The sequence below is a fragment of the Neolamprologus brichardi genome, chromosome 7 (assembly GCF_056152115.1).
Source record: "Neolamprologus brichardi isolate AB-2024 chromosome 7, ASM5615211v1, whole genome shotgun sequence".
NCBI lineage: Eukaryota > Metazoa > Chordata > Actinopteri > Cichliformes > Cichlidae > Neolamprologus > Neolamprologus brichardi.
The window spans coordinates 31544545-31561994 of record NC_142110.1 but is presented as its reverse complement, the minus strand read 5'-3'; the positions used below and the strand labels follow the sequence as shown (position 1 = coordinate 31561994).

At 39.8% G+C, this 17450-nt stretch overlaps 3 protein-coding genes across 3 annotated transcripts in view; all 3 read right to left on the bottom strand.

Moving 5' to 3' along the window:
• LOC102783266 (E3 ubiquitin/ISG15 ligase TRIM25-like) overlaps positions 1 to 1625 on the bottom strand; it is a 105069-nt gene extending 103444 nt beyond the window's left edge. The window contains exon 1 of the mRNA XM_087842681.1: positions 432 to 1625. Coding sequence (XP_087698807.1) covers positions 432 to 1592 — 1161 coding nt within the window. The 5' untranslated portion in view covers positions 1593 to 1625. The remainder of the gene's footprint in view (positions 1 to 431) is intronic.
• Positions 1626 to 3550: 1925 nt separating this feature from the next.
• Positions 3551 to 5276, bottom strand: LOC102795702 (tripartite motif-containing protein 16-like). Its single transcript, XM_035914528.2, has one exon. The coding sequence runs from the start codon at positions 5169 to 5171 to the stop codon at positions 3633 to 3635; it is 1539 nt and encodes a 512-aa protein (XP_035770421.2). The 5' UTR covers positions 5172 to 5276; the 3' UTR covers positions 3551 to 3632.
• Positions 5277 to 8291: 3015 nt separating this feature from the next.
• Positions 8292 to 17450, bottom strand: part of atp8b1 (ATPase phospholipid transporting 8B1) — a 32472-nt gene continuing 23313 nt past the window's right edge. Inside the window, exons 13-30 of the mRNA XM_006782084.3 lie at positions 17307 to 17391; positions 16831 to 16954; positions 16322 to 16365; positions 16003 to 16159; positions 15731 to 15919; positions 14666 to 14778; positions 14409 to 14573; positions 14148 to 14259; positions 13913 to 13988; positions 12924 to 13056; positions 12625 to 12753; positions 12379 to 12535; positions 12066 to 12289; positions 11343 to 11426; positions 10868 to 11113; positions 10536 to 10674; positions 9908 to 10038; positions 8292 to 9402 (exon numbers count right to left, since the gene is read on the bottom strand). Of these exons, the coding sequence (XP_006782147.2) occupies positions 9166 to 9402; positions 9908 to 10038; positions 10536 to 10674; positions 10868 to 11113; positions 11343 to 11426; positions 12066 to 12289; positions 12379 to 12535; positions 12625 to 12753; positions 12924 to 13056; positions 13913 to 13988; positions 14148 to 14259; positions 14409 to 14573; positions 14666 to 14778; positions 15731 to 15919; positions 16003 to 16159; positions 16322 to 16365; positions 16831 to 16954; positions 17307 to 17391 (2545 nt within the window). The 3' untranslated portion in view covers positions 8292 to 9165. The remainder of the gene's footprint in view (positions 9403 to 9907; positions 10039 to 10535; positions 10675 to 10867; positions 11114 to 11342; positions 11427 to 12065; positions 12290 to 12378; positions 12536 to 12624; positions 12754 to 12923; positions 13057 to 13912; positions 13989 to 14147; positions 14260 to 14408; positions 14574 to 14665; positions 14779 to 15730; positions 15920 to 16002; positions 16160 to 16321; positions 16366 to 16830; positions 16955 to 17306; positions 17392 to 17450) is intronic.

The following is a 17450-nucleotide window of genomic DNA, read 5'->3' as shown; positions in this document are numbered from 1 at the left end:
ACTCTGTGGAGGAGAGTCATGTTGTCAGAAACACTGTAGAAGGACAGAGTACCTGCACTGTGGTCCAGATACACTCCAATAGTGGAGGACTGACATGTGGAGATGTGAGTTCTGATGTTGTCATGTCTAAATTCAAATTTATCTCTTATACTATATAGCGCCCAAGATGTGTTATCATTCCCAAATCCATAAACTGGTAGTCTGTTTGTGTTTGTGACTGCTACTGCAACAGTCCCAGACCACGTCACCTCCCAGTAACACCGGCCAGTCAAACGCTCTTTACTTAGGACACAAAAATGAGACATTTTTCTTCTTTCTGGATGTTCTAATTGTGCTAACATGACCACTTTCATACAAAAATTTTGTGTTTGTGTAGTACTTGCTTTTTTCTTGCTATAAGATATTAAAATCTTGCTTTCTGTGTTTGGAACCAGTGTGATATGTTGTGAATATTTTAAGAATTCCTCTCTAGTTGTGTGTTCTCTTTGTGACGGTGACTGATCACACTCACTCACTGTTGCTGATAGCTTGGTCCATTGTCCTTTGAGTATGTTCTGCATCTTTTCCCTGATTTCTGACAGAGAAGCTGTCACATCATCAAAGTTACACAGAGGGTGAATACTGATGCTGGGTGGCTTCTCACTGAAAGTCAAGCTTGACTGTGAGGGATACTTTTGTAGAAAGGTGATGTAATCCTGCATGTGACAGAGTTGTTCCAACTCAGATTTCTTCTGTTGCAGATACACAGTCTCCTGCTTCAACTTCTCTTGAATCTCTGTAAGTCGACTCACCTCCTTTTTTTGCTTAGATCTGATCTGCTTCTTTACATCAGACCTTATTTTTTCTAGGAGGCAGATAAGCTCTGTGAAGATCATCTCACTGTCCCTTACAGCTTTATCTGCAGATTGACTGATGGCCTTCATTTTCTGCTGAAGAACCCGCATGTGTTTAACTTGGTCCTTAATTCTCTGCTGGATTTTCTCCTGACACACTTCGAGCTCTCTCTGCTTCTCACTCATTTCTTTTGCAGCTGAAACTGTGTCGTGGCCTTTATGTTCATCCATGGAGCACAGATAACAGATACACTGCTGATCAGTGTGACAGAAAATCTTCATAGCTTCATTGTGATGAGAGCAGATATTGTCCTGAAGCTTCTGGGAGGGGTCCACCAGCTTGTGTTTCCTAAAGGCGGGGGATTCATAGTGAGGCTGGAGGTGCTGCTCACAGTAAGAGACCAGACACTGCAGACAGGACTTGTCAGCTTTCAGCTTCCTCTCAGTGCAGACATCACAGCTCACATCTTCAGGTCCAGCATAGCGGTGATTAGCAGGAGCAGTTTGTCCAGTCTTCTTCAGGTCCTCCACTAATTCCGCCAACATGGTGTTTTTCCCCAGAGCAGGCCTCGGTGCAAATGTCTGTCTGCACTGAGGACAGCTGTGGATGTTCTTCCGATCCTCTTCATCCCAGTGGATTTGAATACAGTTCATACAGTAGTTGTGTCCACAGGGAATAGTTACCGGATCCTTCAGGAGATCCAAACAGATCGAACAGCAGAGTTTGTCCTGGTTTATCTGGGCTCCTCGCTGCGCCATTTCACCTCTGAGAATGTGATTGTGAAATAGTTTCACTTTCGTCTTCACCAACACAATTAATTCATTCATTTATGCATCCATTCATTTTCAAAATATTAACATTTTACTTCATCTTTTAAATGTTCTATCTTCTTCAAAGTGGCCTTTAAAAGTATAAGTTATATTAGATGTATTTTTGATTTGTTTATAGAAGACTGGTTTTGAACTCAAGCTCTGTTTCTATTCACAGCAAAGAAGATGTCAAGACTGTTGTCTCTTTCTCTGATTTTAGTGAATTCATGAATTTTGTCATTTAACATCAATCTCAGGACCATAAGGCTTTTAACATTTCCTTCAAAGGTCAGATAAAAGGTCATAGTTCATGCTGAGTCAATTGCATCATAACACTCATAACTCATACAGTAAATCCAAACTCTAGTAAACAATGAGATTTGAGGAATTCAATAAATCAAATTTACTGATGGACTTTACAGCCTCTACCTGAATAAGACAACCTTCCATACATGTAAGTCAGTCTTCACTATCTAAAGTCTGAAAGCAAACACTGAGCTAGAATTAGATGGCTCTGCAGTCCCATTGTCAATCACGTCCTTTATTTCAGCATTAAGATACTTTCTTCTCTCTGGACGAACCTGATAAAACATCTAATTGTCTAATTGTCTAAATGTTTATTCATTCATTCACATCAACTACTTAAATCAGCTTCAAAGTTAATCAGGCCTTACCGATGCACATTTGCTCTCCTGCTGACACTGCTGAACTTCACAGTTTTTACCCTTTTGAAACACTTTAATGAACATCAACAGGAACACAAACAGAAAAAGGATTATATGCATTCAAATAGTACAAATTTTATTTATGTTAAAGAAAACCAAATCCCTAGTCAGGTTTCCCACAGCAACAATAAATGTGCACTGTATATCATTTACATCAGCAGTATTTTCACAAACAAATAACTTTAAAACCTAAAGTTACATTAAATTGAGCAAATCTAATTTACTCAATCTTAATGTAGTAGTACAGGTGTACCCCATGTTTTTGCAAAATGAGAACCCAATGTGGAAGAAAAGGCTGAAAAAAACAAAAAGAATAAGTATTTCCAGCACTCAGATGATGTGCATTACTAAGAAGATAAAAAGGCCCAAAAGTTATAGGCTAACAAGGAAAAACATAAGTGCAAATCAATCAATAAGAGCCAGGCAGACAATAATAATAGAGGGAAATTGTCCCGAGTAGACAAATCAGAAATCCACAGGCAAGATTTATGAAATATGAAATAATTAGAACGGAGAAAAGAAACACAGATCAGCAAAGCAAAAGCAGAAAAAGAAACACTGGGGAGAAGAGTAAGCATGAACACAAACAAATATTAGTTTACAAATGAGGAAACAAAACCCTGATTCACAGATATTAAGTAAACCCCAACACCCTAACAGATACAGTACCAATCATTGGTTTGGTCAAATTTAATTATAATAATAATACATAAAACAAGCTTCTGCAAATTTGTTCTAAACAACTAAATTTCCTAACAGAACATCAGTGGTGGTAGAGAGATAGTTTAAAGTGAAATTTCTAATCATCTTGATCACTCATTGGGTGTCTATAAAGGTTCATTTGTGGTTTAATTTTCCTCTTACTGGACTTTTGATTTATCCCAAACGTAGCATATTTGGTAGTAGGGATACTTTTCTGCACAGTATGGCATAAAAAGCCCCACGTGTTGTTCGTTAGTAATGGGGTCATTTTTTATACTCCTGGTATAAAACATGGAAAATAACTAAAAAAAAAAAAAAAATTAAATAGTGTTCCCCACTATGACTGTATTCAACCTTTGACTGGTTCTGCAGCTATATATGTGGACAATAGCTGTAATAAATTATGTCAACACTAAGACTTTTAAAACTTAACCAGCTGCTGACAGTATTATGGTGTAAAGCTTTTATTCTATCCTGGTAAAATCTACAATAAGAAACGACAGTAGGTGCATCGTAAAATAACACTACACAGAATGACACAGTTACTCTTTCTCCTGCCCATCTATTTGAGTTCACACAATTTCAGAGAATTACCACAACCATAAACACTGAGTCCAGCATAGAGCGGCTGACTGAATGTGGTCTGGACTCTGTGGAGGAGAGTCATGGTTTTAGAGATCCAGTAGAAAGACAGAACACCTGCACTGTGATCCAGGTACACTCCAATTCTAGCAGACCGAGGACCCGAGATGGTGTTGCTCATGCTGTTGTGAATAAATTCAACAGAATTTTCTAAAGCCCAAGATCTGTCATTGCATCCAAATTCACTTTCATCTCCTGTTCTGCTAATGTCCTTGTATGTGACTGCAACTGTAGCACTAGCTGGTCCCATCTCCACCTCCCAGTAGCAACGTCCAGTCAGGCTCTCTCTGCTCAGAACCTGCTGTCTTTGAGTGAATCTGTCTGGATGATCAGGATACAGCTGTTTTTTTATCGTCAATCTAGCTACTCTGTTGCCTTCAGATAATATCAGCTGTGGGTGTGCAGTGTTTAGATCCAGTGTGATTTGACGTGAATACTGCAAGAAGTCAGCTCTGGTCTTGGGTTCTGGCTCCGGTAGGAGTAAAAAATCCACACTGGTCACTTTAAGTGAGATCTTGGTCCACTCAAGTTTAATAGTATTCTCGAGTTTCTTTCTGACCTCTGATACAGCTGCTGTTACTTCATCAAAGTAACACGGTGAGTGAATATTGATACTGGGCGAGTTTGTGGATTCACTTAGAGACGACAGAAGAGGGTAACTGTGTAGGAAGTGGATGTGATCTTGTGTGCATGACAGCTGTTCCAGTTCTGTCCCTTTCCTCTTCAGTTCAGTGAGCTCCTGCTGCAGCTTCTCCTGAAGCTCCCCGACTCTGTTCAACTCATTTTTCTGCTTAGATCTGATCTGCTGCTTCAGATTGGAGCTTCTTTTTTTGATGAGTGAAACAAGATCCTCGAAGACCTTCTCATTGTCTCTAACAGCTTTATCAGCAGACTGATTGATTGCCTCCACCTCCTGCTGAAGCACCTTCACGTCTTTCTCTTTTTCTTTAATTCTCTGCTGGATGTTTTGCTGACTCACCTCGAGCTCTCTCTGTTTCTCTTTCCTTTCTGTTGAAGCTGGGACTGTGTCGTGGCCTTTATGTTCAACCTTGGAGCACAGACAACAGATACACTGCTGATCAGTGCGGCAGAAAATCTTCATAGCTTCATTGTGATGAGAGCAGACATGGTCATCAAGCTTCTGGGAGGGGTCCACCAGCTTGTGTTTTTCAAAGGCAGAGGATTCATAGTGAGGCTGGAGGTGCTGCTCACAGTAAGAGACCCGACACTGCAGACAGGACTTGACAGCTTTCAGCTTCCTCTCAGTGCAGACATCACAGCTCACATCTTCAAGTTCAGAAGAAGCACTGACTGAAGTCTTCTTCAGGTCCTCCACTGACTCTCCCAACATGGTGTTTTTCCCTAGAGCTGATCTCGGTGCAAAGGTCTGTCTCCACTGAGGACAGCTGTGGATTTCCTTCTGATCCTCTTTATCCCAGTGGATTTGAATACAGTTCATACAGTAGCCGTGTCCACAGGGAATAGTCACCAGATCCTTCAGGAGATCCAAACAGATCGAACAGCAGAGTTTGTCCTGGTTTCACTGGGTTCCTCCCTGCGCCATTTCACCGGTCAGAGACTATGATTGTGAAATAGTTTCACTTTTGTCATACAAAGAAACAAAACTGACTCTCATTCCTTCTGTTCACATGCCCTGAATGGGGTTTACGTGCACACCATGCTGGTCACACCCATCTGTAAACTTGTAGATCTAAGTATAGGAACAGGAAACATGTGGACCGAGTGGGAGTGTTTGTTTGGAAAGCAGGAAGCTTATTTCCCTGTGTTACAAAGATCAGTGTCCGTCTGAACTGAAACATCTGATCTGAGTGAAAGTATGAGTGTGTGAAAGAAACAGATTAAAGGCTCATGGACCATAACTTATTGCTTATTCAAGATTAACCTTCAATCTTGTTATTATTCACACTTAAAAGCGATCATGCATGAATCTCTTCTTATTTATCAAATTGGTTCATGTATTTTATTCAAAAATCTTTGTACAATATTCTAAAATAAAATAATGGAAATAGTGTGAAGAAGACGCTGTTAAACACACACTCCATCCAATAAAATAATAAAGCTAAAGGATTTTTAAATAAGCTCTACGTTAAAATGTTTTAAAGCAGGAATAAAAAGTGACTTTCCCGTTTACTTGTGTAAAATTTTAAAGACAAATATATGAATACAAATGTAAATAACCACCAAAAGATTTCATGAAGGTGAAACTGAGGACATTTCCCTTCTTAAATAATATCCTTTTCAAAAAATGATTGCATTGAATAAATGCATGTAACCATAGAGGTAATGAGTAATGGTAAGTATGTATGTGTATGTATGAAATGCCCAGCATGGATGCTTGTAAAGGTATGTGCAATATGTTGTAAAAAGAGGCATGTAACAAAAACATGTTGGCAAACAGCCTCCCAGAGAGAGTGTGTGTGACAGATGATATACTCCTGTTACTCCCACCTTACGGGTGCAGCTGGATACTTTAACAATCTAACCCAAAACACAAAGGTGACAATAGCAGTGCTACAAGGCCATCACACTCCCACCAATAAAAAATATGGCTTAGCTAGCCATCTACAAAGCTCGTTTAAACTTTTAAACTTCCTTCATCTCAGCCCCATTTCTTCCTATATAGGCATATGGAAGCAGAAAGAAGTTAACATTTTACCAACAAATTGAAACGAATAGTACCGAGACACAGCCCTCGATAGTGCATCAGCCAAAACATTGTGTGCACCTTTATATGTTGAGATCATATGACTGAAGAAGGAGGCACCATCTCATCAGACGTTGGTTGGGATTCTGAAGAGAATGAGGGAATGTGAGGGGAGTGTGACCTGTGTAAACTACAACCTGCACCTACAGCTTGATGCATGCTCAATCACCCCAGCAAGAAAATCCCAAAAAGTTGATTCTGTTCATCTGGACGTAGCTTTGTCAGTGGCAGAAGTGCACCTACATACACTTCAAAATGTTGTAGAGTCCATATTAAAGGCGATGCTCAGACTGGACAGACCTGCCCTTGCAAAAGAGAGAGAATACAATAACCCCAGTTTTATCTGAATTTAGCAGCAAGAATATACAGGTCATCAAGATCTTTATGACATTCCTGCAGTTTGACTAAGCTGGGGATCCTTGTTTAGCAGTGAAAATGTATACTATCCCTTCAAATGATACTGCCTAAGGAAAGCATGTATGATGTAAACAGAACCTGTTCTGACACTAAATCCTGTGGAACTGCATATTTAACAGTGTGTGAAGAAGACGCTGTTAAACACACACTCCATCCATTTCCAGGAACAAATAAGAGTCTATTAGATAGGAGTCAAACCATCTTATACTGACAGCATGGTCTAATCACTGAGGTCTAGCAGGACAAGCACAGAGAGCACTATGATGAGCTCTGAAACTCTTCAAATAAGCCATTCATCTGAAGATGATCTGTTAGCTGTTTGACAACTACTCTTTCAAGAATCTTTGAGATGAGACGAAGGTTGGAGATGTATCGATAATTAGGTAAGAGCTGTGTCAACTGCTGGCTTCTCAAGTCTTGGTTTAATTACGGCCTTTTAAAGGCCTGTGGTACATTGCCCATTAACAGAGAGATTATTGCTTCTCAAACATGACCAATTAGTGGTAGGATTTCTTTGAGCACTTTTGAAGGAATGGGTTCTAACAGATGTGTTGACTGTCCGGGGGAAGTAATGATTGAAGTTCACTCAGAAAGCTCAGTCAGAGAGACACTAAATAAATATCAGTGGTATTGAAGGTTGCTGCATGTAATGATAGATTTGTGAGATAATGAAATTATTCACAAATAAAATAATAATTAAGTCATTACTAGTTAAGGTTAAAGGAAGACTCAGCTCAACAGAGCTCAGACTAAGAACATTGCTTATATATTATCTCTCTTGTAAGAAAGCACTTCTGCCAGGAAGACACCTTCATTAGAACAAAGTTGAAGTACTGGCAGGAATCTGTTTTTGACCAGTTTGGGAGGGTGAGAGACTGCAGAAAAGAGGAGCAAAAAGAGGAGCAGCAGGTAGGCAATACTCAAATTAAAATTAAAATAAAGACACATTTCAGATTGCTAAATGTGCCCTTGGCTTTTATTAACAACCACATGATAAAACACCATCATACATCAAAGACCATACTGCTGCTGGTACTTAACAGCAGTCCCGATCGACTGTTCCATTCATTCAGGAATAAAAAGACATCATCTGTAGACAGTAACACTAGCATGAAAAGGATACAGTAACAGTCAGAACAGGAACTATCATCAGTCTTGGCTCCTCAATATTCTGAACCTGATTAGAGGACTGGAAAAAAAGACCTTTTCTTTGGGTTGATTGTAAACAAAATGAAACAAACATACACACACATACCCACTCACACTAAGACAATTCTCCTGTTTGAACCTAAAGAACATGTAATTTAACTTGGAATAATTTGTAAAAACAGAAAGGAACGTACAAACTAGTAAAAGTTAATCAAATGAAGATAAACCGACAAACCCTTGCTCTATTTCTGAAGTAAGCTCTGAAGATTGTTGGAGGAGGAAAGTGTGTTGTTTTTTTTTATGTAAGGTACCGAACAAAACAAGGATCCAACTTGGAAAGAGGTATTTAAAAGATTTCAAGCATGAAGTACCTTAATTTAGTGATTACTCTAAGTATACCTGGTTTGATGCTGCAGAGGAGAAAAGATCACCATTCACATCTCACTGTTAAATTAAGACACACTTTATAACATCTGACCACCCTGCATTGCCTAGCATAGTAACGTCCCACTATTATGTAGAATAAAATATTAAAAAGATGATATCTTGACTTGTTTAACTTTAGCCCACTAGCTTAATGTGAAGGAAAATCTTTGGAGATCAACGGATGGAAATCAAACTAACCGATGCTTTAGCCTGACTTAATGCAGTACAGATTAAATATTATTCTTATACTTTTAACGAAAACACTAATATGTCAAGTGTGCTGTAGACACAACGCTAAAACTCAAAATCATTATATTAGTGTTACAGTACAGAAAGACTTAGCAGGGATAAACTGACTAAAAATAAGACTCTTAAAATCCTGAGTTAAATAACATTGTCAGTCACACAGATGCTGCGTGACCTCAGACCTCATAACGACGGTCATTTTCGGTGAGCTTTTTTCGCTTTAGTATTTCAACAAAGATGGTGCATAGAGGTGCATCTGGAGGCGGGGAGTCTAGGTCACAGACAGGAGCGAAAAACAATTTAGCAGAGTTTCATTTAAGAAACTTCAGGAGAGCTCATTTTCTTTTATTCCCTTCTGGCATGCTCAGAATACCTTATAGGGAAAATGTTCTTAAACTTCAATAGCATAACTAAGTGCTCCTTGCACTCCCAAATATTTACAGCTCCCCCTACTGCAGTTTTGCTCCATGTCAGACTCAGACCCGCCCCTTCAGATGTTTTCGGCCTCTCTCCGGGGAATCTCCCTGATGCTCTCTTGAGGTCCACCATGTGCCTGTGGGCGCCGTCGAAAGCTCCGCCCAGATGCAATAAGGTCAGCGTAGCCTTGGGCGTGAGAGAAGGCGTATGCAGATCGCCGGGAACGCCGGCCTCGCTGGAAGGGCGCTGGCTTTTTCTTATCGTCGTCTTCCTTCAGCTCCATCTCGTATTTCTTTCTGTTTCTCTGGACCTAAAGGACGATTGGAAATAAGCCGGCAATATATGAAGCAGAAGGGTACATGGAAATACAGTAGAGTTATAACGGAAAGAAGAAATCAATTTTACTTCAAAAGATGGTCAGAATACAGGCCATAGCCTTAAAAGCAACTTGTAATTAAAATTACAAAAGAGCGCTTACATATTCTGCAATACAGCCGGCACCCCAATGATGCTGTGTAATTGTAATGTAAGAATGGTGGGTTAGGATAATCTATACTACAGCCCTGCCATCAATGTTAGGAAATAAAGTTGTGGCCAGAATTAGTAAGTGATAATCATACATTTAAAACAATGCATCAAAGAAACAAAACAAAAAAAACATAAAGCTATGTTGTTTTATGTTTATTAATATATTTATGTATGTCAAGCATCTTATTGCCCATCACCCAGGACTCCCCCACCTTCCCTGAGAGGGTTCAGGCTGATAGGTCAGAAAATGACCAGCAGGCTTGTTGCTGCACTGGCAGAGGTCTCACCTTGTCTCCTACAGAGGGCCAGATGGTTTTAGAGAGAAACTGGATGCAGATGACAGGCAGAAGGCTGATGCCCACAGTAAGGATGATGGTTAACCACAGGTATGGCTGACGTAAAGCATTTGATGCTACCCCTACAAACACAACATATAAATACACACACATGTTAACAGAGAAATGAAGAATGAGGGGTTTATGTGGGGACCTTCAATACTTGGACATGATTCTCATTGGGTAAAATTATTAGTAGAAGGCTATTGAATTCATGCTAATGAAAATAAAAAGCCTTTTGTCAAAGCCTGACTTACTGACAACTTGTAGAGGATTTAGCAGTTAAAGAGACAGATGCTTTTCTTGACAAACAGCTGTAATGAGTGTCTACACTGAAAGCTACAAATGAATGATGAAGTTGCCTTAATGCGATTATTGTTTAATATATCAAAAAGTAATTTGTCAGTGATATTCCAGCTTCAGCTCGCCAGAGATCCTCTAGGAGCAATTTAATCTGAAGCAGGTTTTAAATTGGAGGCCAACCAACACAGGAATTTTAGAATACTTCATCAACCCTTATTGGCTTTTTGAATAACAGTCAGACAAACTGCTTAAATTTGTGAAGCTGTGGTCAACTAACCTGTGAAGGTGAAAACTGAGGGGAAGATGACATGGATCCCAGCACTGTGGATGTCAAACATGACCCCAAAGTAGATGGCTATGCTGCCCAGAACTGCAAAGCAGTTAACAAAAGTCCAGTAGGAGGTATCCAAGGAGATCTGACAAGACAGGAAGGAGAAAAGACAGACAGGATATTTTACATAAAAGCCATTACAAATATCAATATTCTTGAGTAGCTCCATATTTTGACAGCATCAATACTTCAAATAAGTCACAAAATCCAAATTATAATTCCTAAAAGGAAAAACTGAAAATTTATGCACTGCACGTGCTCAGAAATTTGTAACCAACCTGCAGATTCACGATAAAAATCAAGGACGAGGCAGCAACGACAGCAAAGGACTGATAGTCTGAGGGGGCTTCTCCGTCTTGCCCCATGGTTTGCAGGAAGGCTCCATAAGGTATGAAGAAGATGATGAGTGAGACGAACATGCCGTGGAACAAGCTGATGAAAAAGTTTTTGTAGTTAAACAAAGTCCCCTGCTGACCGGGAATGTAGAGTTTGGGGAATTTTAAACTCAGTCTGTCGTTGACATCCTACAACAGAGAAAGAAAGAGAAGGTTTCAAGAAATTGTAAGACTGCCAAAAATTAGGAAAAAAATATCTACTGAAGAATGACTCAACTAAACTTTAACTCTGTCTTTGTGCCATGAAATTATGAGAAAATTATGAAGAAAAAAAAAGCTATGCATAGTTAGAGTTTTACCATTCATGCAGAATACAATAGCCCTCTTTTCTTTGGTCTACAACAAATTCAGCTTTTACCTGGTCAAGAAGTCCAACAAGTAGAACAGGCAAGCTGCTATAAGCCAGATTGTAGAGTGTGATAAACCAGTCTTCAAAGGTGATCTGCGGGAAGGAAAAACAATCATTTATCATCTCTGTTGCTGTTCAGTATTATCTGTCACTGAGTGTGTACTTTAGAAGTAAAGCACCACAAATCTGCACTTCTCACTGCACAACCTAATCCAAAGCAATCATGCTATTTAGTGGGCTGAGGAATTGAAGATGTAGGAGAGACATCGACAGTATCATAATCTTGTTCTTGCCTCTAATGCGACTGGAGCATTCAGATGTATGCACCGTTAAAAGTATTCTTTTAGGTGTTGCTCAGTAAAAACCTTGGAAGGTTAACATTACGACCCCTTAGGCAAAGTGACCAAGGTACAAATTTAGACATTAAACCGAGAAGTTGATGTTGACTAATGGAAATGAGGTTGTGTGTGAAAGGCGTTTTCTGTGGATGTCTTCCAGCAGGAGAACATTTACTCTTTGCCATGTTTGAACATGGATTAAAAATTCAACAGAAATGAGCTTCAGTGTTTTGTGTGGGAGCTACTCACTACATTTGCAATTTTCTCAGGGTTAAAGTACATGTCATAATGGGCAAACTCCATGCAAAGTTAGTCTAATGATGGCTATGATACTACAAACATTCCCTTCTTTTCAGAGTAAAATCAACGGGATGACTTTCACAGTGCTGCTGACCTGTGAGGAGTATCCGTTGAAAAAGGAGTACCAGAAGTGGACCAGAGTGAAGGCAAAGTTCTTGAAGAAGAAGAAACGCAGGAACTTGCACATTCGGATGTAAGACCAACGCCCGTGCACCAGCAGGAGGCGCTGCAGGTAACGGAACTGAGCAAAGGCGTAGTCGCTGGACATGACGGCCTGCATCCCCTCCTGACCGCTGATACCGACACCGATGTCTGCAGCTGGAGGGAGAGCGGACGGGGAGAAATATTAGAGCAGATTTGTAGAATCTTACACACTTGGCGTGAGCACAGTTAGCTTGTGTCCTTACTTTTGATCATATTGACGTCGTTGGCTCCGTCTCCGATGGACAGTGTCACAGCCTTCTTGTACTTCTTCACCAAACTCACCACATGAGCCTTTTGTTTCGGTGTTACACGGCAGCAGATGACCGCCTCGCATTCACAAGCCATATCCACAAAGTCAGTCTACCGGTAAAGAGAAACATTTCACTGGATTTAATATCATGAAGACAAAAATTCTTCTTACTCACAATATTCAAAGTTATTTGTTAAACCTGTCTCATCTCTTTCTCCCAATCATCCATCGGCTGTCCGTCCTGAGGGTTGCTTGGAGGTTGACGCCTCTTTAGACGCAGACGACGCAGACGACGGCGTTTCTTCTTCTTTTCATACAGAATTTCATTCTGAAAAGAATAAAGAGAGTAGATTAGTATGTAAACCATGCAGGGAAACCGTATTAAAGGCAATATATTAAATTTATCTTTAGACTATAACATTGACTAGGCTTTTTAGTACTACCAATTCATCTTTTATAGTAGCTTTAATTTAGTTTTGGTTTTTGAAGAAAGCTCACCAGCCATCCTCCAGTGATGATGAGAGCATTTTTGTTTGATCCGGGAAAGAAAGGCTCGGCCGTTTTCTTTTTGCCTCGACGGTAAGCTTGAGGGTCATCCCTTCTGCTGGCCTGACGTCTGGTTAGCTTCTCACTGTAGACACACAATACAGGTGATAACAGTGCTCAATTGCAACACAGTTGGGACCATAAATAGTATAAAAGATGGTTGGACCACTTTAAATATGAATGGAAACAGAATGCAGTTTCATTTCACTGTTTTCTGATGTTTTGATGGCGATGTGTCCCATCATCAAGTTATTTTCTTTTTAACATGTAACTTTTTTTTTTAAAGAAAATTTTACATCTGTGAAATTAATCTAATTTAAAATAAATAAATAAAATAAAAATAAAAAATAAAAAAAGCCCCTCTTCTGTGGAACCAGCTCCCAGTTTGGATTCGGGAGACAGACACTATCTCTACTTTTAAGATTAGGCTTAAAACTTTCCTTTTCACTAAAGCATAGAGTTAGGGCTGGACCAGGTGACCCTGAATCCTCCCTTAGTTATGCTGCAATAGGTGTAGACTGCTGGGGGACTCCCATGATGCATTGAGTTTTTCCTTTTCAGTCACCTTTCTCACTCACTATCACACTTGTTATTAATCTCTGTCTCTCTTCCACAGCATGTCTTTATCCTGTCTTCCTTCTCTCACTCCAACCGCTCGCAGCAGATGGCCCCGCCCCTCCCTGAGCCTGGTTCTGCCGGAGGTTTCTCCCTGTTAAAAGGGAGTTTTTCCTCCCCACTGTCGCCAAAGTGCTTGCTCATAGGGGGTCATGTGATTGTCGGGTTTTTCTCTCCATGTATTATTGTAGGGTCTACCTTACAATATAAAGCACCTTGAGGCTACGATATTGTGATTTGGCGCTGCATAAATAAAACTGAATTTAATTGAGTCTGCAGGGACAGTCCGCCTTGGGATGTCGTTTGCAATGTTCTTGTCAACCTACTTGACATCATCTCCGTAGTGGATCTCCATGTCGTCTGTCAGAAGTGAACAGGAATATCCGATGTTCTCTGCCGTTTCTGGGGATAAATTATGAAGATTAAAACACGAGTTCTTTAACTTCTGTCATGAGTTTACTTTCAATTCATCCAAATTGTTACTTTAACCAGCTCAGGCATGTTGCTGTTATTCATGTGATACAGGTGTTTTATTTCTTTTGCACTTTGGGGTGATGGTACCTTTCTTATCTCCAGTCAGGACCCAGATCTTGATGTCTGCTTTAGCCAGCTTGGCAATGGTTTCTGGAACTCCATCCTGTAGTTTATCCTCAATAGCCGTTGCTCCAATTAGCTAAATGCAAGAGAACTCATTACTAGCTGTAACGGGAGCTTCTTGTTTTAAAATCCGATAGATTTTTAGCAGAAGAGATTTTTAAATTAAAACATTGAAATGAATTCTACATGTATGTAGAAACTAAAGCGTAGTCATTTCCCACTCACCATCAGGTTGTTCTCGATCTGCTCATACACAGCATCCAGGGCAGCTTCGCGGTCATTCATGGTCACCTGGGCCTCTTTGTGTCTCCTGGACCAGGCTTCAAACTCTTCAGCACTGATGTCTTTGTAACACAAGCACAGTGTCCGCAGGGTCTCGTTGGCAAAGACCTGATAACATGAAAATATTGACTTTGTTTACTCCTGAGAGAAAAAGAAAGCATCTGGCATGCTGCAAATGAGATTAAACAATAGAAGCTCACATCAAGAGCAGTCTGGGTGGTTTCCTTATGTTTGGAGCTGGGGGAGAGACGCTCGTAAATGACAGTGTCTGCTCCTTTACAGTAGAGACGAATACGGCCATCGGGAAACTTCACTAAAAAGACAATACATAGAAAGATCAGTGGTCTCAGTGAGATAAAAAGTCAAAAGTAGCAGGTCCAATCTGTCCAGTCTAAATGGCTTTGATAATATTGCTCTTATTTGTTTTAGTTATTTCTATAAAAAGACCGTAGTCATAGTGATGTTTGGAAACCTTTTTTGAAATTTGTAATTTTTGCCAGTTTGCAAAAAACAAAAACAAACAAACAAACAAACAAACCCTGCTTTATTTTCTATTTCACTTTAAATTAAAATAAAAATTTAGAGAAATAAAACTATGAATGAAACTATTGACTGAGACCATAAAGTCATCGGGAACCTGTTTGTTGAAATCAAAATGAGATATAAGTAGGGTCATTTCCTTTAGATTTGTAAATGACCGCACTTCTTTTTGCATCCAGAGGTGCTGCCCCCTGCTGACCACTAGAAAGAAGGCAGGTGTAAGATCACAGGTTTCACTTTTCAGGCCCTGAAGCAATATGCCCATTTATATACAATCTATATTCCTTACACTATAAAAGGATGGCATGTGGTGCAGTAGCGACGGTTTTAGCAAGATCTGGATCCACATCCAGGTCATGCAGCATCCACACATATTGAAATTACAGAATATGTTTAGGATTAACTACGTATGCATTTATATTAAAGATTGTCCAAAACAAGTAAAACTGTGCAAATACTTTTGAGTTCTCTGCCAGTTGTGTATTTTGAGTAGAAACGTAATAAAATCCTTCCATGATTTAGTGAAGACTAAAGATAGATTTATTCAGTTTTTAGGTGGCATTTCATCAGTTTTTCATTCATTGCGCATCCTTCAGTAACTTGGTACTTTGTTTTGTTTCTGATTCAAAGTTTGATGGGGTTTTTCCCTTGCAGCTTCATGTGTATGCAGATAACTACATCTAAAGAAGTATTTAAGCACATTATGTCAGGCTGTGTGCTCGTACAGATGATAGACATGCGCTTGCGGTCAGAGTTGAAGTCGAGAAGCGCCAACATTTCGTAGGTCATCTCCTGATCCATCTCCCTGATGGTCATGGTGTCCTGCGTACGAGACAGAAACACGTAACCAAAGTTCCTGGCAGCCGTGACCAGGGCGCCCTCATCAGGAGACGCTGCCTGGTATACGAGATCATCTGAGAGGACAGTACAAAAGCAGAAGTCAGTACCTGTAGTCTTCTTTTTAAATAGGACCTATATTATGTGACTGTAGGATTACCGGCTTTGTGCTCCACCATGACGGTGTGGCAGAGGGAGAGCAGTTTGAAGAACTCCATGGCATCTTTATCCTTCTTGGATCGGACATGGGCAACCAGGGAATGATCTATGAACTGGAACTTCTTATCAGCGTAGCGGTTCCAGCTCCAGTCCACCGGCTGACATGAAATAGAAAAAGGTTTTATGACTTTCCATTTTCCTGGGTTTATAGGGTTTTTTGGGGACTATTTTTACAGATCGCTGAAGATCAAACTGACATTTCATTTGTTTCTACTCATGAAAATTTCAAGTCATTATTTAGACCATTATTTAGATTTTACCTTTCCTCGTTCCAGTGACACACCCTCAGCAGTAGTTGGATCACCTGTGGGGAAAAAAACAAAAACAACCCCCAACAAAACAAACTTTTAATGCCAAAATTACAAATCCACAGTAAAGCAGGGTTTTTACAGAGGTTTTAAATAGAGTTGATACAGGACCCAACAATTTACTTAACATATTTTCCTAGATTCATGTATTTGTTTCATTTTCTGCTTTAATTTGCATTTGAGTTGATCTTTTAACTCCCTCAAAGCTGTGCCACAGGCCACCGATCAGGAAACTGCTGCTTTTCTTTTGTTACCATTAATCAAACACATTTATTTGGCACAAACTTCATTGCTGGTAGTTATGTGCCATTATTACCTGTGTAGCTTAAAGTTTGGGTAACTTTAAGCTAAAAACCTACACCGGAACATCACAGGTGGCTTTTCTTTGGGTGAGGGGGGTTGTAAAACTCCCATTCCTGAATCTTATCTTTTCCTTGTGTGAAACAAAAACTCCTCAGTACCATAATTGCGTCCAGCGATGGTGCACTTCTTGAACTGCATGATATTCTGCGTCAGAGTTCCTGTCTTGTCGGAGAAGACGTACTGGATCTGACCCAGCTCCTCATTCAGGGTGGTGGTCCGAGCCTGCAGACAGTTAAAGGAGTTTATGCAGCAGAGCTGTAGTGATCAACTGAGGGTGGAAAATCTGCCATTTTCACAAAATAATCTCCATTTAAAAAGGTCTGGTTTAACCACAAAACAGCATATATTCTCCATTTATGTCATATGATTTTGGTTTGGTACAAAAAAAAAAAAAAAACACTCCCACAAATACTCTTCGCCTCTTTAAAGATCATTATATTCTTGAATACCGGAAATGGCCATTTAATTGAGGGGCAACACTCACAGGCCTTCGACAACATACAGCATAAAAGTGGGGTGAAAAAAATCAGTTAAAAAAGATATTTGAAAAACAAACATGCAAGTGTTATTGTACCTTAGCTGGGGTGTCTTTTTCTGCAAAATACATCTGCAGGTCCCAGTTGATGAACTTACTCTGGCCCAAGCGAATCACTTCCACGCTGTAGACAAAGCACAAAAACTTTTATTTGGTGTACTGTTGAACACACACAAATCTGTA